General features: G+C 40.8%; 1 protein-coding gene across 1 annotated transcript in view; it reads left to right on the top strand.

The window, feature by feature from the left end:
* LOC112109318 (engulfment and cell motility protein 1-like) overlaps positions 1-20600 on the top strand; it is a 222513-nt gene that overhangs the window by 77035 nt on the left and 124878 nt on the right. The window contains exons 9-13 of the mRNA XM_029914216.1: positions 4777-4928; positions 5570-5648; positions 9827-9877; positions 11645-11767; positions 13300-13431. Of these exons, the coding sequence (XP_029770076.1) occupies positions 4777-4928; positions 5570-5648; positions 9827-9877; positions 11645-11767; positions 13300-13431 (537 nt within the window). The remainder of the gene's footprint in view (positions 1-4776; positions 4929-5569; positions 5649-9826; positions 9878-11644; positions 11768-13299; positions 13432-20600) is intronic.

The raw sequence follows: 20600 nt of genomic DNA, 5'->3' as shown, positions 1-20600 counted from the left end.
TCCTGGCAAGGAGAAGGAAGAAAAGAGTGAACAGAGGAGGGATCAATAGAAAGAATAAGGAAGAATGGGAGAGGGGAGAAAATAGAAAAGAAGGAGAAAAGCAGAGATGCAGGAAAGGTGCATAGTTATGACCCAACCGTGCAATGTATTATGTGCATATGGACCTCTGCACCCACGTGGAGCCTCATCACCTTCAGTGCATGCCAGGGATCAGGGCTAGGGCCTTCCTTCTCTCTCATGGGAATCTGTTGCTCCACTAGCACCAGCCAGACCCTTTGAAGTTGCTGGTGGGCTGGCGTGATCACTGACAGTGCAGATATGGGGGCTGAAGATCTACTGCTAAGCTATGGGGCACGTCAGCCCTGCCCCTGTGAAGAGCTTTTCTCTACTAGACGAAGGCAAAGCTGGAAGGGGAAAGTTAGTGAAAAAACATCTAACTGCAAAGGCAGAAGCCTCAAGAGAACTTAGAGGAACCTCTACATTGTCTTAGTCATGTAGAATGAACAACAAGCAGCATGATGCTAAATGCAATGCAAGTTCCAACATCTGAATGCATACGGTTGCATTGAAATAGGTGTCATTCAAACTGGTATTAAAAGAAGAATTCATATCGTCCAAATAATGTTTTCAAATAAATGAATTTCAGTGGGAGAGAAAAATGTCTTTCCCTTATACTATATTTATAATGTGTAAGTTTTTATACCAAGAGAAAAAATAGCCTATATAATATAATTTTTCACCCATCTTTTATACTCTGCATATGGCTTTCTTCCAGTAGTGGGTGTCAGCAACAGTCCTTTCCCTCCTGCCTGCTGTCTTCTCTCACACTGCTGACACTGCAGTTCTTTTAGGTTGAGGTTTTCAAAGCCACCTAAAGGATTTGTATGTACAGTTCTCATGATGACCAATGGTATTTGTGTGTCAAAATCCTCTAGGCATCTTGGAAAAATCTCAGCCTACTCAAGACATTTTAAACAACTTTTAAGCTATAAATATCATGCCTGTTTCATAACTCTCTGTAATGTGGATGCCCTTGATCCCGTTGAATTGTTTACTCTCCTTTTCTAAAATTTGCTGCACGGGAAGAGGATGGCACCAGGAAAAATAGCTGTCTTTTTTACTACATACAGTTTGTTGTTCGCTAGTCAAATGCAATAATAATAGACCTCTATTTGAAAATAAGATAATCACTTGAAAAATTTATTCTGCAGGAGGACCGGCATTTGAACCACACCATATCAGCTCCTTCAATATCTATACTGATATCAAAATGTTCCAGGCAGTAACTAATGAACAGATTGCTGTTTAAAGGACCTGATGCTTTTTGCCTTCTGTCACAGTTCTGTTGCAATTAAAGTTGCAATTTGTTTTTCCCCCTTCTATTTGGTGATGGGACGAAAGCCCTGATTTCCTGTGTCCCCTTAAGCAAGACATTTAGGACCTGATTCAGCAAGGCACTTCAGCACCCCAGTGGGGCTACTCAAATGCTTAAAGTTATGCACGTTTTTAAGTGCCTTGATTAACTGGGACTTCAATCTCCATGCCTCAGTTTCCCTTAATTCACCCATGAGCTAGGCAGAGCTGTGAAATCTTTTATGGAAATTTAAAACCAGTTGAATTTTGTGTGTGTGTGTGTCTGGAGTTTCCATGAACATTCACTGCTTTGTACAAAATGTTTCATTTCAGCAAAATTTTTAATGACTGCAGCATATGACTGGTCTGTAAGGGTGTGTCTTACACTGCACTCTTCTTTGGGCAGCATGTAATGTACCTACGCATGTAGTGCACCAAGCATGGATATAAATAGCAGTGTAGATGGTGAAGCACGGCTTAAGCAAGTTGAGTAAAGATACGTGTGAAGGGTGTGCGTATGTACTCGAGTACATACCCACACGATTCTCTGTTCCCCCAAGCAGTGCCGTCCCATGTACACTGCTATTTTTAGTGTCCTGCTGACTCCCTGTTACTGGAACCCTTCCTCTGCCCCAGGGAAAGACTCCAGCAACCTTTCCCAGCTGTCTCCCCTGCCAGAGCTTTTCCTCACTGCAGTGAAGGGCTCTGGGAGTGGGGAGCTGCTGAAGCCTTTCTCCGCTGCCTGAGACTTTCACTGACACTTGTAGCTACACACCACAGTGTGCTTTCTGCTGCCGGTGGTGTGTAGTGTAGATGCAGCCTCTGTGTGCAAACCATTCCGTTATGCTCTGGCTGCACATTTGCAACAACGAAAAGGGATTCTGGCTGGGGAGCAGAAGAGTAGTTTTGGTTAAGGTAGGGTTACCATATTTAAGGTTTTAAAAAAGAGGACACTCCACGGGGCCCTGGCCCCACCCCTTCCCCGCCCCAACTCCGCCCCTTCCCCAAAGTCCCCGCCCCAACTTCGCCCCCTCCCCTGAGCGCCCCGCATTCCCCCCTCCCTCCCAGCCACACGAAACAGCTGCCCGAGTGCTACCGGCTTCACGGTTTGCCGGGTAGCCTCCAGACCCTGCACTCCCGGCCGGGCGCTTCCTCTCCCGGGCTCTGGCTGCGCTGGGGAAGCGCCCGGCTGGGGACGCAGGGTCTGGAGGTCTGGGGGCTGCCCGGCAAACCGTGAAGCCGGTAGCGCTCGGGCAGCTCCGCTCTTCAGCTGCACAGAGCTGAGGTGTCTGGGGGGAGCAGCAACAGCCGCCGCCGCAGCGGGGAATCCGCCTGCAGCTCGCAGCCTGCCGGAGCTGTTCAGGTAAGCAGGGGATTGGGGCAGGGATGCCGGCATTTTCCAAGACATGTTCGGCTTTTTGGCAATTTCCCCCGGACGGGAATTTGAGGACCAAAAAGGCGGACATGTCCGGGAAAATCCGGATGTATGGTAACCCTAGTTAAGGCATTGTCTACAATGGGATTTCAGCCACCAGTGTAGCTGCACCAGTGCAAAGCCCTAATATAGACGTGATTTACATCAGTGAAGCATGATTTCCATTGGCACATTTTAGCCAGTTTAAAACCATGCATAGTAAGCTGGACCCGTGTAAATCATAATATACCAGTGTAAATCATGTCTATACTAGGGGTTTGCACTGATGCAGCTGCACTGAAATCTCAGTATAGACAAAGGCTAGCTCTCTTCTGTTGCTCCTACTCTTGTCCCTTGATTATACTTTCCACAACTTACCTCTGTGTTCACTTCCCTGCAATGTTGATCTTTGTATCCTGGCTGCCTGACTTAAATTCCATCATATGCACCCCATGTTCCTCTTGCTTTAATGCAAAGTAGGTAAAAATATGGGCATTCAGCTTAGTGCCTTTCAGTAAAAGAACTGTGGGGATATTTAACTTCACAACAGACATTTGGACCAGTGGTCACCCCACTGACTACTGATTGAGGAACACCCACTGTGTCATCTGTAGGAGCAAAAACTCATGCAGAGAGTAATGGGGTAGAGGGTGGGGGTGGGAGACTGTAGCAGGAGCAGCAGCATAATAGATTTTTTTTCTTCTCTTTGTTTCGATGCCTACAATACACACAATAATCCTGTACAAAAATAGCTGCTTTCCTCCTTCTGCTTCCACTCAAAATTTCACAAGCACAAAACTTAAGGCTTTATCAACGCTATAGCTTTTAACCATGATTTTGTAACTGGTTAGAGACACAATCACCTTAACAGTTACTGGTTGTAAGATTCAGTTTGTCCCCATGGAGCAATTTTTTGGCTATTGAAACAACTTTTGTGCATCTTCAGCTATCATTCTGCTTAATCATGCTTATGTCCGTGCATTCTGGGAAAATCTGGGCTGTTCTCCCATAGGTCCTCAGCAGAAGGCAGAGTTCCTAGAGGACATGTACACAGTACATCAGCAGCATGCAGGATGATGCAGTCTAACACGTTCTGCTGCAGAGCCAAACTGGTTACATAGGTATCGGGAGGGGTGTGATAGCCACTCTGCAAAAACAGTGTGCTGAGCTGGTTACAAGAAGACAACTGTGTGTTGACCTACACCTGCAGTAGGGATGAAACACTTATTAGCTGACAGTAGTTACTAGGAGTTTTTACCATCACGCACATGGAAGCAAACCACGTTTAGAGCCAGCCATGCTGGCTCAATTAAAAATTGTAAGATGGAGATAGGTTTTGAGTGAGGTTGATTTTCTTTTGCACTGGAAGTCATGGGATGATAGCGGGAAAACATGTAGATTATGCTAGAGGAAGGCAGTTTTCACTGGGAAGGTTGCTGCTGCTTTAGTCACTTCTGCCCAGCTGTTGTTTTACCAGTGAGCCAAAGGAGAACTCTGTGTAAGCTCGAAAGCTTGTCTCTCTCACCAACAGAAAGTGGTCCAATAAAAGACATTACCTCACCCACCTTGTTTTTAACAGTGACAATTTGAGGAAAAATGCCCAAGCTGGATTATTACGTTAGGAAGGATAAAATATTCCTCCCCCGCTCTTTCCAAAACATCCTCTGGCAAAAAACAAAGCTTACAATTTTTCAGTGGTGATTTCATACAACATGTGATGTTTGAACACTGGCCAGATACTTAGCTGGTGTAAATTGGTATAGCTCCATTGATTTAAACAAATCTATACGAGTTCACATCAGCTGAGAATCTGGCTCATGATTTGCTTCCGTGTATTCTGATTTTAATCAACACAACCGGTTGATACTTTCCTAGTATTCATTTATGCACATCTAACAGCTAGCATCTACACAAATTGTCCCTTCTGCTTTTGAATCCAGCCTTTCCCCCCTTCCCTTTCCCTGTGCATGTAAACAAGATACGAATTATTCAAACGTTTCAATTTGTAGATCGCAAGTTATGTGAACAAATTTGCCGCGGACATCTCTATCTTGCAACGGTCATTAGCAATCCTGGAGTCAATGGTGCTCAATAGCCATGAGCTGTACCAGAAGGTAGCCCAGGAGATCACCATCGGCCAGTTAATCCCACATCTTCAGGGGTGAGTATCCTAGATAATGACTGTTGAACGAGCCCTGTGTTTAAAATTAGAGTTGTAAAGAGAACCGCTTTTACATATAGTCTCTGAGATGGATTAAATTCAGCCTCAGCTAACAATGGCCAAACAACTTGTAATGAATGTGGTGGTAGTGTCCATTGTATATCACCAGTTCTGGCTAAACTGGTTGTATAGTAGCTTCTATATGGCTGAATGGAAGCGGGGAAATGGAGCTGAGACACCATTAATGGTGAGATGGTGAGTAATGTTAGGATGCAGATGGATCCATTTGTGTACCATTGTTGGAAAACTAGTAGGGTAGAACAGCATCCCTTGCTGAGGGTGAGGTTGGGAAGGAAAAATTTCTTAAATTGAATGTGCTTTGGATAAATAATGGTTGGATGGCTAGGCAAAAGCTGTCTACAGTAATACTGGGTGTCAGATAAATTCAGGAGCTTTCTATTAATTTAAAATGTATATTACATACAAATACTTTAATCCTTGATTAGCAGGCTTATTTACTGAATATTTTGTGTCTTCAGCTTAATTTTCTGTTCTCAGATAACACAATAAGAAAAAAATAATTTCTAAAGCTTGTATCCATCTACCATCTGCCATAATTATTACAATCATGTTCCACACAGGACAGATCAAGAAATCCAAACCTACACGATTGCAGTAATAAATGCACTTTTCCTTAAAGCACCTGATGACAAGAGGCAGGTGAGTTGTTGGTTTTTGTTGTTCATCTGCAGACCTATAGCAGAGTCTGATTACTTTTGGCAACTTATCTACATCTCTGCTATGGTTTTCCTTCGCACTTTTGTTACCATTGACTAGAGCTGATATGGGACCTGCTTATTGTACACTGGTGTACTCCCATACAGTTTAGTGAAGTCATTTCTGCCTTACACTGGTGTAAGTGAGAGGTGAATCAGGCCTGTTGAGCTTTTCTGATGTAATTTAGCTTCAGATAAACTGTATTGATTGTGTTAGGAAACTGCACTCTTTGGTGTTTGCATTTACTGCTGTGGTTATTTAGTGCATTGAAATTTTTGCCAACACACTCTGTAACATCATACTCTTTTTTTGTAAACTGTTTTTTTCAGATTGTTGTTTAAAAGGGGAATTCCTTTTTTATATCATAGCTCGAAAACAAAATGTCTATGTGTGAGTTGCTTAACTGTAATCATGTTCCACTTAGCTAACTTAGTGCTAAAATTCAGAAGCCTCCAATGGAAATATTTCAAGACTGCTGCTCCATGTTAAACGGAGATGGAGGGTAATGTCTGGTATGTGGGAGCAGTTGCATTATGTTTATTAAGATATTAGCCTGGGCTACTAGATACTTTTCTTAGAATTTCCCCCCAGTGGTAGTAATGGCAGGAACTCTAGTGGAGACACATCACTGGTATCTGATGTGAAGGTGCTGCTTGTTCAACACTGTTGAAACTCAGGCCAATTATTTAAGTGCCAAAATATTAGAAAGAGTCAAAAAATCATTTTTTTTATAAGAAGTGGATTTTTCAATGTAACTTCCATGGAAAGTTTTTTGTTTCCTTCATTTTTTAACTTAATTTAATGTCTCTGTTAAGTCAAAAGAAAAGTTGCTGCATGCGTCTGAAATCAGCTCTCCTATAGTTGAAAAGGCACTGAGTATCTCAGAGTGCTTTGCAGACGCTAATTAAGCTTCACAACACTCCTGTGAGGGTGGTAAGGGATACACAGGAATCATTTCACCCAGCATAATTGCTACCACCCTTTGTAGTGGATCCTTGCTGTCTTTAATATTACATAATAAAGAGAGAAGAACACCACTGCAACCTAATGAAACTGCAGAGGGAGAGTCTGGTAGGTAGAAAATAATTACCTGACTAGACATTTGGGCAGGAGGCTGGGGTTAACACCCCCACTTGGAGAAAATTTCCTGGGGTCTTTAAAGTGTTTAAGTGGTCAGAACCGTGACTCTTTATGTGTTGTGGTTAAGTATTAGTCCATATGTCCAAGAAAGGGAAAGTTTCTATTAACTTTAATATAGGTTTAAAGGCTAACCTTGATTGCATTCTACATCTCTGAGGCAAAATAATGAGGTTATGCAATCATAGTTCATTTAATTGTTTTGCTGCTTGGACTTGGATTTCCAGGTCCAGTTGCCGTTGCTGATAGTTGATGTATGTGAAGTAGTGAACTGAAAAATCATATTGTCAAAACCAGACCACACTGGGCATAATAGTACAAGGAATTTCACTAACAATTGTGAAGAATGTGGCTTGGAATTTACACCTGGGTTCATGGTGTGATGCTATATTACTTTTATATCAATAACACAGCAGGTGTAGTGCTGTGAACTGGAAAGTGTGGAAAACTTATGATTGCCAGAATTTGCACTGCAAACTCCTCAAAGGGACCATACAATTTTATATAAAAATCCTGCGCAATGCCTGAGGTTTTGGCAAACTCCCATAAGCTGCAGTATGAGGATCCAACTCTGTTTAGTTGACTACACTGTAATAAAAAAATATAGCTAACTTTCTAGTAGTGACTTGTGACTATCCTATTTTCTTTTGTCTGGCTCTGTAATGTAAAGAAAGAAAGTTTTTGAAAGGAAAACTCCCTTGTTACTTTACTTCTATCAAGGATAATGCTGGACAACGGTTATTTTTTTTTAAAAAAAAAGAACTTTGTCGCAATAGCAGAAGAAAGCCAAAAGTGTTTGAGGCACAAAATGACACATTTAAAAAACCTCTTTTGAAATATATAGTTTTATTGTTTGTTAGTTCCAGTGTATTAAGAAGTGATGCTGAAGATTACTATGGAGAACTTTGTCTAATCTTGTATTAATGAAAGACCTCAAGAATTTATTTCTAAAATGTAGGCCACTCGGTTGGTGTAAATCTGTGCAGCTCTGCTGGAGTCAGAGAGTGATTTTCTTCAGTAAGAATCATTTTTGTTAATGGACCATAACCCATTGTAGGAGGGACAAACAATGATCCGAAAGGAGGTCCCAATAAAAGTAACACCTCAGTTGTGTTACATCGGGAAACTAAAAGATTCGAAGGGCAAAGTGGACATGCTGCTATCCCACTTCTTTAAACGATTCCATGATTTTTCCTTTGGATGGAGAAGGGATTCTTCCATGTATTCCTCATGGAAGGAGTAATTGTTTAGAAATAGAAATAAATATAATAGAAATAAAAATAAAGCTCTAACAAAGATTCTCTGGTCTTCAATCACTTTTTTCCCTTCTCACCTCTGCACTCTGACCCAATACCATTAGCTTGATGTAGCGAACACTGTTAACATCCTTGATTGTCCTTTGACTGTAAGTTAACACTTTCTTTCTGTGTTAGAGCAAGTAGGTTCTCTTCTAATAGTGCCAGAGCCAGCCTTTGTTTATGCTGCTTCTGCCTTGCTTACGTATCCTTTCTGCAGTTATCCATTTCTTCTCATATTTTATTTGTCATCATTTTTCCTGTTTTCTGTGTTCTTGCATAGATTTTTAATATAAACATGTAACTTGGCTAGCTTTTATTAATATTCTTGCAAACCCATTTGCAAAAACTTTTTTAGTTTTTCTGAATATGAGCAGTATTTTGAATCAATTATAATGGCACAGAATCACAATGGATTATGATTAAGATAGTTTCTTTGAACTATAAAACATTAGAACTGATGTGATATGTTGTGCTATATTATGTAAGACAGTGTCGGATGAGCTAATAATAGCAATAGACAAAATTTACAGCAGTGGCCCAAAATGTCCAAATGCTAATACCAGTGTATAGGTAGCGATGCACAAGATTTTACCCATGTAATTTAATAGTATATTTTTTAATGAAATTTTAGAGTGTGAGTGTGTACAAAGATCAAACAGATGCAAATGTGTATATATACCAAACAAGAATAAAGGGAAAATAAGAGTTTTACGGTTCTGTTGTCTAGATACTTCTGCAATGGCAACTTTATAAATACTGAGACCATTACAACACATACAAGGTCCGACAGTATGATATGCAGCTAAATAGCTGAGATTGGATGGATTTGCTTAAGAATGGATGTTGAATCAAAGATGTGTGTTTGGTGGTTACTGAATGGTTAAAGATAAAAATAGAAGTTAAATTAAAACATAAAGTAATATAAAATATATGGAGATATACCTATCTCATAGAACTGGAAGGGACCTCGAGTCCAGCCCCCTGCCTTCACTAGCAGGACCAAGTACTGATTTTTGCCCCAGATCCCTAAGTGGCCCCCTCAAGGATTGAACTCACAGGCCAATGCTCAAACCACTGAGCTATAGATTTTAATGGAGAGCCCCTGTCTAAGACCCCCACCAACACAGAACAGTTTTTAGTGGGGAGAAGTTTGATTTGCAGTGATGATACAGTAACTCGGGCTAATTGTTGACTTTAAGGTAAAGCATTAGTTTTCAACTGTTTTAAAGTCTAATACACATATGCACATCTTGATTCACTACGACTTATTTTCAAAGTCCCAGCTAGCAGGTAGAAACATATGCGACTTCCTCCTGTCTTTCTCTGCTAGAATACTTGTATGTTAAATACTTCCCTCATATTATATATATTGGGTCTCAATCACTGTTCCATCCTTTTATCGCTATTTTTGGATAGCCAAAATGTTCTGCTCCCTGGTATAAACTGTATGGCCTCCAGTCCCTTCATTTTCGTTGTCCCTCTTTGTCCTTTTCAGAGTGGTCTGAATTTAAACAAAAATAAAAGATCAGCTGAGGCAGTCACTGTGAGGCCTCTCATTTAATTTCTTAATGAGAAATACTGCTGATATTCAGTACTAAAACACACCCAGGAATGAATGTAGAGTTCTTCTCACGGCTGCACTGAAATACATGCTTTTAGCTAAATCTTTGTGTTTTACCAAAACAGGAGATGGCAAACATTTTGGCACAAAAACAGCTTCGGGCTATCATCTTAACAGTAAGTATTAGTATAAAGTTCCCAAAGATTTTATTTACCAGCACAGGGGAAAAAACACATGTTGCCATTTTGGTGGATGTATGTTGTATATTATTCGTGTTTATGTTCTTTTAGTTGTTTTTGTATTTCCACATGTTTTGTGGCTTGCTAGATAAGGTAGTTCTGCTGCTGAATGAACTCAGAATTGACTGTCCAAAAGGGAAAAGAGGTTATTTCCCCAATGCATAAATTGTCATTTCTCTACCAAGATATAATAATGAATAAATGCAGTATTTGGGGCTCCCTTCCTTTGGAGAAAGTGAGCATTAGCTTGCAGACTAGGAGGGATTTGAAAAATCTGCAGTGGCCTTGATTAGTAATGCAACCCAAACTTTAGGGTTGGGAACTTTCTGTCAAGCAAACAATGTACACAGTGCTGCATGGTTCTCAAAATCAGCCCCTATGCCTGTTTGTGCATCATGTGTATAGATGATTTTACAATATGAAAACTCTTGTGTGTTTCCACATATCTTGAGATTTTAAATGGGACACAGTTTGCCAAAGTTAGATTATTGCTGGTAATAAATAATTGCATGGAAGATGCACAAGACATGTTTCAAAGTGGACTTAATAAACATAATAAAGAGCCTCCTCCTTCTCCTTCGCCTTCTCCCATTGAGGACCAGGGGAGTGTTGTCACTGACCATAGTTAGAGCCAGATCAGGGCTCTTCTAAACTGTACTAGTGCAGTATCTGACATGACATAGATATGAGCATTAGGCAGATTTGGCAGTCTGGAGATCCTGCCCCCCTCACACCTCTCTTTTTCTTTAGATGATCAGTGTGGAAAAAGCAGACTGTTTCAGTTTCAAAGGCTATATTTTCCTTCCTAAATGGCTGTATACATAGTAGGCTAGATTTTGACCCCTGCTGTGAAATTTACATGAGTAACAATCCCAGATACTCATTCTCTGGCATAAATGTTCCAATGCCATGTAGCAGAGGACAGCAAACATCCTATTTAGCGCTGCCACTGAGTAGCACCGTCTTGGTGGTTATGCCCATTTCTCTCCTTACGCACTACTGGGCTAGTGACCTCTGGTTACACCCTCTACAGAAACCCTTGGGATGAAGATCGTATCAATCTAGTTAGCTTCCCTGGCATTTTTGTGTACCTCAGTGACTTTAAAATTATCCCTCATTTTGGTACCTGCATTGTAACTTTGGTGACTTCTCTATTGTTTATGGGCATTTCATTCTAATTTTAATTAATTTTAAACCATTTTCCTCATATAGAATGAGATCATCTGGTAGAGAGGTAGGAGTGTGGTTCATTTGTAATTGATTCCCTTGCAGCAACTGGCTTACTATGACAGCTGTATCAGCAGCATGAATACTCTTCTGCTTAGAAACCTTGTTCTCTTCATTCTTTCTTTAAATGCACTCTTTGCATGTGCCCTTCTGAAGCGAGTGCTCTTCAAAAGGATGACCTGGCTGCTAATTTCTGTTCTCTGTATGCACATGCTCTAGCTAGAGGGCAGGAGGAGAGGACTCTGTGCACTGCTTTCAGGAACCTTACTAAGGGATAGGATTTAATATCACAGCCCATGGAACACCTGTGTACCTAGCCACCTTACTAGTATCGAGCTTGCCTTTTTCCCTTCAACAGTATGCATACACCACTGCTCGTCAAACACATACAGGAATGGAAACACCTGAGCCCACCTGATGGGAATCAGTGGCAGGAAGAGAGTAGGTGACATTCACTTGAATATCTTCCTTTCACAGCATGTTATCAGGGCCCAGAGGGCCATCAATAATGAAATGGCGCACCAGCTTTATGTTCTGCAAGTGCTCACCTTTAACCTTCTGGAGGACAGAATGATGACCAAAATGGATCCACAGGACCAGGTAAGCATCTCTCACAATCCAGTCTGAACAGTAAGGGGACAGATGTAGTGCCAAGTTTAGCCTTTAGAGCCAGGAAAGGCAGATTAATCAAAGTGGCACTTCTTAGCAGTCACGGATATCCCATGTGTGTTTATAAAGACCCATTTTCCAGGGAGTCTGAAATTAAGGCCAGATTTTTTGTTTGAAAAACAAACTGCACAAACTGGTTTCTGTTATGCAAAAGTGAGACAATAACCTGGCAAGGTTACCCCTCTCAGACCCCTATCTCTTGAGCTTAAGGTTCATCAATTGAATTTGGCATCATCCTGAGCTAAATCTGTACAGCATCCAGATCAGTGTCAGTCTATTTTTTTTCTTATAATGTTTATCAGAACCACCTGAAATGTGTAGTCCATGCTTGGTTGAATTTATTCATGTAGAACAAGAGCAAATGTTCAAATTAAAAGTATCTGTTAAATAACCCTGTAACTCTAGTTCATTCTTAATTTTGGGTTCTTGTGGTTAAACAATAATTGTTTTGAATATTACTTAGCTCCAACAATGTGTTTGGTGCTGCGCAGTAAACAAAAATAGATAGCCCCTGCCCCAAAGAGCTTGCAGTTTAAAAAAAGAGACTCAAAGAAGTCAGGATGCCATGGGAAAGATTTTCAGGTCTTGTTTCTTTAATTTTAAAGGAGCTTCATGCAGGCTATATAGAAGAAGTGGGTTTTTAAGAGGGACTCGAATGAAGACAATATGATGGTTTGGGAAACTGGGATAGGTAGGGTATTCCACAGATAAGAGACAGCATTATACATGGTTACATTGCAGCGATCATTGTGCATTCTCTTTTCTTTCAACATATAGAAGCAGGATAGTTTCTGCAACTCTTCACTCAGAAGGGAAAAGGATACACACAATTACCTGGTACACATCACACATTACATCATCAACCAAAGTAGCACTGTAGCTGTAAATGGCAAAACAGTTATTACTGGCACAAGATATTCTTGATGAGCTGCAGATGTGCAGCATTGATATGATTTGAAACTACTGCAACACCGTCATCCCCTTAGTAACAAAAATCTGCTGTTACTGAGAGGAATGCTTAGGGCTCAGTCCTTCAAGGTTCTGAGTACGCTCTGACCTGGATCCAGGAAAACACTGAGCACAAACTGAAACTTGAAGCACGTGAGTTATCCCATTGACTTCAGTGGTGTTATACACACATGGTTAAAGTTAAGTGTGAGCTGGAGTGCAACCTTGCAAGATTGAGTTGGTAAGTGTCTGTCAGGACACTAGTACTTCATGTGAGTCTTCTGAGGAATGAAATCCCTCAACTGTGAGGATTTGGGGAAATAGGGATACACAAAGTCACTCCGTATGTCCATCTGTCTAATTGCTTAAAATTATATTCTGATAAAGTAAGATTGGGGGTTGGAGAGCACGCAGCATTTTGAGACATTCTTTTGTAGTTCCTTGCTGTGACTCAAAACAGGAGACATTTCTCTGCTTTTTTTAAAACTGACCTTTCCCTTTTTGAACCCCCTCAGGCTCAGAGGGATATTATATTTGAACTCCGAAGAATTGCTTTCGATGCAGAGTCTGAACCCAACAACAGCAGTGGCAGTATTGAGAAACGCAAATCTATGTATACCCGAGACTATAAAAAACTTGGATTTATTGTGAGTATTTTTGCTGAAACCCAGGTGTTATTCTAACCTGTTGAATCCTGATCAGTATATCTGTTATGGTACAGTCTGAAATCAGGGACCTCCAGCATAGCCTGACATCCCTGCTACTTCCTTCCCTTTAGTTTAAATGGAAAGTTAGTCAACACAACAAGCTTTAGTTTCTGTTTGTTCCCTACAAATTCTGTGAACATATGAGCCATATTATTGCTTTAGCAGATGTGAATCCAGTGTGAATTAGTGAATGTAAACGTTCTAGCAAGAGAAAACGTACTGTTGACTATTAATTCCAAATCTGTCCTACGATAATCTTACTCTTAATGGTATTTTGAATAAATAGACACTATCAAAGGGATCTATGGCATGATTTATTATCCATATATTCAGTTTCTAGTTATGTCACATGATGAACACAGTAATGTTCGGGCAGAATGTTTTATTTAAATATAGACTCCTTTGTTTTGGTTCTTAAAGCCTTTGGACCTTTTCTTTTATGCAGCAAAAGGGTATAGAGTATCTGACCCATTCAAATCAACAGGAGTTTTGCTGTTGACCTCAGTGGGACCAGGATTAGATCCAGATTACAATTTGATTAAACTGCTATATAAATGTATATGTATGTATAACGTCTTTCCTCATTCCAGAAACAGAGGACTGCCATGTAATGTAGTTAGTATTTTAATTTGTTGGTCACTGTAGGTAGTTTGGTTATTACTCCTCTCTTTGTTTGTATAAAGACAAAGCAAAATACTACACTTTAGGAAGGAAAAATCAAATGCACAAATAAAAAACTGGGAATAGCTGGCTAGTCAGTAAAACTGCTGGAAGGGATTGGGGTTATAGTGCACCACAAATTGAATATGCATCTACAGTGTGAGAAAGGTTAAGTTTTGTGATATTTAGCATTTTTCTTAGTCATAGAATCTGAAGTCAAGTGAATTCACCATAATCTCAGCTTTAATTTAAAAAAAAAAAAAAATTTTGTCGAGCCCTCATCGTTGTGGAGATAAGATTGAAAACATGAACCCTAAATATTCAAAAGCCAGAATACAAATAAAAAGAACTTCAAGTGTTTTTTTTTTTTTAAAGAAAATCCCATGATTTTGGGGGCCTAAAGTATTAATTCTGAACACTCAAGGTTGGTAATTGGCTGAGTGAAGTCAGGTCTAATACTCAATGTGATGTCGTTTGTCCGTCTAGCTTTTGAACGCCATATCTGATCAATTCCAAAATTTCAGGAAATATTCTAGGCATCAGTGGGCACATCTCTACTGATTTTGGTGCAAATCAGAGCACTCAAAAAGCCTGATTCAGAGGAAATTCAGGGCCCCCAGACTGCCTGGTGCTGCAGGCAGAGGAATTTCTATGCTGCCCTCTGCTGCTACGTACAGTTATCAGAGGCTGCAGCTGAACTTGCTGCATGGGGAAATTGTAGTTGTGTATGATCCTCATCGGTGTACAGGCCAGCTAGGGATTGCTGGAGTGCATAGTGGTCTGGCTTCTCTCACTCTCCACTTTATCCCACCCCACCGCTAAACCACCCTCTCTGTTTTCGGAAGCACTAGGGGACAGAGATGCAGTAGGAAGATCCATCCGCTCTGTGTCTACAGGGGATTTGTGGGAGGTTTCCGCTACGTGTGCATTGCCTGTCTGGCACAAAGGGAGCAGATTGTTGGCAGAGATTCTACCTCAGGATGCTTTGCCCCTGTCCCCTGGTGTAGGTCCTGGGAGCGTTCATCTGTGTACCAAGGAAGATCTGGTTTCTTCTGTCTCACAAACTGACCAAACAGTCTTTCAGATGGGGAGAGCAAAAGCTTGTCTCATCACTGACTCTCTCCTGTACAGCTTGTTCCCTTTCTGTATTTAGAGTGCAGACATTCTATCGTTTTGTCTCTCTGCATGTCAAAAAGCTTTACCACATTATTGTGAAGGCAGTGCAAATAGAAGGTACAACATAGACATGGCTTCAGAGGTTTACAATAACATTTGTAAAACCCTATAGTCAGAAAGCCACATTCCAGATGTTCATGATGGTCTGAAGGGAGGCTTGTTATTAGTAAAGGTAGGTTTAAAATAATATAAGCTTGATTAAGTTCAACAGAACAGTGAACAGTAAACCAAAAGAACATGATCCAATCAGAAGATATAAGATCCAATACATCTTAGAGATTTATTCTCTTAGCCTACTGCAAGTTAAGTACTCAGCAATGATCTGAATTCTATTTCTGTCCTTCCTTATCTGTTTTTGGCAGTAACATTGCAAACAAGATTTACTTCTGGCAGCAAAACATTTGATAGCAATAATTATTTTTCCACAGTTTCAAAATATTTAAACAAAATAAAAAGATGGAAACAATACTGTTAAGTGTCAGATATTTATAAAAGCCCAAGTCACATATATGGGTAATGATAAAATAGGTCCTAATTTCACAAGCCATTGACATGATTCCTCAAGCTTGACGAGGTTATTATATATTAACATCCAACACCCGCATTTCCACCCTCATGCATATAGTCCATTTAATCCTTGTAATCCAGACTGGGCAATAAATACTGCTAAAAAAGCTGGTATCTTCCAAACTCATTCATACTCTCGCTATATCTTTTTAAAGCATGCCCAAGCTCAGGCCCATCTACGAGAGATTGTAATACGCTTGTTTGCTTAAAGAGGTGGAGCTAGCTAGTTTCCAAGGCATTTAAATTGGCCACAATTCTTAAGGATACTACCAGCTTCTGTTTTAGGGCCAGATTTTCAAAAGTGTTCATCATGCAGCAGCTCCCATTGTCTTTATATATGCCATTGATTCTATAGAATGTGTGCACACATATACCAGGGTTTTTGTGCATAATATTTTATATACTATGTGGATGGTGCTGACTTAATGAGTCTTGTTTTATCTTCATTGTTCAATGTGTGGCCCAATCTGTTATTTACTGCACACTATGCAAACCCTGCTCTGAAGACACAATTACTAATTTCCTCATTGGCTCCTAGTCCCAATCTCCTTGTCAAACCAATTTCCCCCTTATTCCTCCAATTCTGGCAACCTTTTCTTTAATAGTTCTAGCACTCCCATGCTTTGGAGCAGGGACTGGTGGGGTGGGCAGGCTGGGCCTGGGATCCAAGGGAGAAGAGGGGTACATGGAGAATGGAATTAGGAACTAGGTATGTCTACACTGCAATAGAATACTTGCAGCTAGCCCGTCAGCTGACACAGGCTCACAGGCCTCGGGCTGTGGGGCTATAAAGCTGCAGTGTAGTTGTTCAGGCTTGGCCTGGAGCCTGGGCTCTGGGCCCCTGCTAGGTGGGAGGGTGCCAGAGTCTGGGCTTCAGCCCGAGTGCACTGCAATGTTATAGCCCTGCAGCCCGAGCCCTGAGAGCCTGAGTCAGCTGACATGGGCCAGCTGTGGGTGTTTTATTACCGTGTAGACATACCTAGTGTTCCTAATTCCATTCTCCGGGGACCCCTCTTCTCCCTTGGATCCCAGGCCCAGCCTGCCCACCCCACCAATCCCTGCTCCAAAGCATGAGAGTGTTAAAACTATTAAAGAAAAGGTTGCCAGAATTTTTTAACATGAGAAAAGCAACTTATTTCCCCCAGCCTTGCTCTCAGAAATAGTTCAACTGCTTTGGCTGAAATTTTCCAGAAACATCCAACCTGAAGCAGACATCCATAATGGAAAATTTCAGCGCAAATTATTCAAGTTTGGCCAAGTTAAAAGCACTGAAAACAGGATCTTATAATAGAAAATGTTAGACAACCTTAATAATGGGCAGCGCTACTAGCCCTGCCTGTAAAACATCATCACTTAGCTGAATGTTTTCTGTTTCTTTACATAAATGAATGAGGATTGAACAACTGTTTATTGAACTTGAATTCTTCAACCAGAGTTATCTATATTCATTACTCTTACTTCTACAGTGTTGTTACTTGTAGGCTGCCATTTTGGACTGAGAAAGAGCTATGTATGTTTTATCAGTTTAAACAGCTCCTAAGATATTACTGTTTATTTGCTGCAACCTAAAATTAATGGAAATAAATATGGTCAGAAATGCAAAATGCAATGTTATTTGTTGTAAAATAAAATTCTTCTTTGATATCTTCTGATTAAAAATGTAATGTCGCTCTAGTTGAACAATTCAGGATCCCTCTGTCATAGTTGTTAGCCTTTGCTAATTAGTTTTATATGAAGAAAAGAAAAACCTCCAGGAAAACATTTAGTTAAAGAACAATGCGGACAACTGGACAATTTGTATGGAGCAGTTTAGTTGCAGTCAATTAAGCAGTAAGTTGGGGAAGGGCTCAAGAGAGAAAAAATTTTGAGCAAGACTTTGGGGTCAGATGCCCTGCCTTGTGGGAGTATTTAACAGGAAGCTGAATTCCAGATCCTACAGCTGTCTCAAGTTAATAATGTCAATCCGATCGCATCCCCCTTACTGGGTATTTGGAGTAGCTAATGGCAGCTGTTTATTAAACAAAATGCGGTGCCTTTCTGGCCAACGGGAGTAAGAAAACAGCAGGGGCAAGGAAAGAGAACTTGGTGGTGGTTTAGTAGTAGTTATTGCTGGGTGGTGGAAGGTGACCATTCATTTTCTTGCCAAACACGAGCGGCTTGGCACTTGAAGTATCACAGTCTTATTATGGGCTATAATACTGGGGAAGCCGAGAACAAGAGTTTGGGGGAGTTGTGGTTTTAGGAGTGAAATCTGGAAGCTGGTGTAAAATCAAATTTATGGAAGTGAGACTAGATGGTTTCAGTGGTCTTTTCTGGCTGTCTTGTTTATGGTTCGGTGACATTTCCTTCTGTCAATAACATCCTGCCATGCTGGGAAGTGCTACATTATTTATCCCCTGGGAATACTTACAAATCTCATATTATAATAGAAGAGATGCTTTATTTAAATCCCCTTCTTGGGTTAGGCAATGGGAGAGAGATGTGGATGACATCACATTAGACCCAGTCTTACTCTCAGTGAAGTCCTTACTCTCCCTTCCATTCTCTGGGAGCCTGTTTCCAAATCAGGTGACAACTCTGTCAGGCTTTCAGGAGTGGTTCAACTTGGGATCTATACCTTTTCTGTGGGGTGCAATTTGAAGCAACATCACTTTATGGAATTAAAAGGCCTTTCCATCTTCCCTGTTGGGATTCAAGAATCCTCCTTTTGTTTTATCTTTCAGGGCTGCTTTATAATCGATTTCAGTCTTTGAATAATTAATGTTCTTCTTTACATATCACTTGTGCTTTAAGTAGTTCATTCCAATTCTTTCTTCAACCCAGACTTTTCAGGGACTAAGCTAAGGCCTTATCTACAATAGGAAATAAAGTCATCACTGACAGCTGTTGTCAGAAGCACTTGGTTAACTGCCCTAGTTTAATTATGAGTGTAGGTGAAAGCAAACCATTTAAGCGAACTCAGAGTGGAAGAGACTTGCGTTTCCAAGGACTTACATGAAAATGCTGAACAGTCAGTAATCTGTAAAACTTGCTATCTTCACACTTTCTGTATTTTTTTTCTGTTAACTACAGCTTGATAGGGAATTAGTTTCCCATGAAGAGTTTTAATATATCTTAACTAGCAGTATTCCACCCAACCCTCGCGCCCCCCCCCCCAAACCTTATGAGTGAATTTTGCTCTTATGTTCCATGAAAGGCTTATTGCTGTTGTATTTCCTCTTCCAGCCGCCCCCACCAAGCAACCCAATAAACATCCAGAATCACAGGCTCTCACCAGCACAAAACATTGGTGTGCCAGCACTGGCTCTGATGTACAGCATCATTGTGCTTGGTTGTTTGAAGCTCTTCCAAGTAGACATTTTCTAGGCACGTACATTATAGATGTAGCTTGTCTGATTTTGACCTTGGTTACCCTGCTCTTAGTCTGTGGTAACTCCACTGAAATCAATGGATTCTACCCTGGATTTACACTGGGGTAACAGAGATTAGGGTCTGGTCCGGAGCTGTCTGACTGGGAGTTTGTCAGTGGCATAGGATAAACTGCCAAAAAACTTTCTGTTTTATGTTATCACTGGCAATCGGTGAGGTTTCTGTTTACACTGGTCGGTGTAAGGAACAGTTTGCTCACGTTATGCAATCAGGCAGGGAAAGCAGTGCATTTCTGGAAGATTATATCATGTGTTGGGTGCTTTGTGAGGCCTAATGCCAAAGACCAAGTGGTTTCAGCCACTCTGGAGAGAAGTCTGTTAATCCCCAGAATTGCCCTGGCTACAGTATTGCTATTATCGAAAGCAAACTGAGAAGTAGAAAGAAAAAGTCAGCATCTAACCGAGCCTATTCTGGAGCTAATAGCCACAGCAGATCTGATTTACTTTCCCACTTTTCCTACTAGTGAGCAAGGTTGGATATCCCATTGTGACTTTAATTACAGAGCCTTCATGTTGCGTGGCTAGAGCTAGACGGATTCAGTGTCATCAGTTCAGCCTTTTAAATCTCTTGCAGCCAGGAATTTAAAAAGTTCATCACAAAGCAGCTGGAAGGATTTTCTTTTACCATGTCCACAACTTGCTGGTCCTGTGTTGCATAAGCAGCAGCCAAAGGCTCAGCTCTGGTCTTCATTGGAAACAGATCAGGAAAAAACAGCTGTTCATAGCAGAAATAGGTGACCCAAAAATACTTCTTGTTCTTTTTTAATGATTCAGACAAACGTGAGTTGCAAAGAGTAATGCCCGATCAGTCTCAGTGTGCATGGGTGTACAGTTACATGCCTGCTTTTTTTTGCATAGGCTGTTCTGCTTGGAGAAACAGCATTTGTCACTGTCACAGAACATGGCTGCTCCCCATTTGTCATGCCGATCTCCTACTGCCTGACCTCTGCTGCTCCCTTCATTTTTCTTACTTGGATAGCTTTAACACACAGCATTTCACTACCTGCTTTCTTATTCCAGATGAAAAGAAATAGGGGAAAAGAAACACTTACTGGTAGGGTTTAACCCACTGAAGTATTGAAAGCTTTCTTTGATTACCTTTTGTTGTGTTTATCCTGGCCCATTCTTTCATAGGAGGCATTGTGCTTTTTTGTTGTTGTTGTTGTTGTTGTTGTTGTTGTTGTTTTTGGACTGGGTTGGGGGACAGTTCCTCCTCTCCCTCCCATGCCTCTGCACAGAGTCAGCCACTTGTTACCACATGATGGGTCTGGTGAATAT

This window comes from Terrapene carolina, unplaced genomic scaffold, assembly GCF_002925995.2.
Source record: "Terrapene carolina triunguis isolate 2854851 unplaced genomic scaffold, T_m_triunguis-2.0 Scaffold33715, whole genome shotgun sequence".
NCBI lineage: Eukaryota > Metazoa > Chordata > Testudines > Emydidae > Terrapene > Terrapene triunguis.
This window is presented reverse-complemented; position numbering and strand designations above follow the sequence as displayed.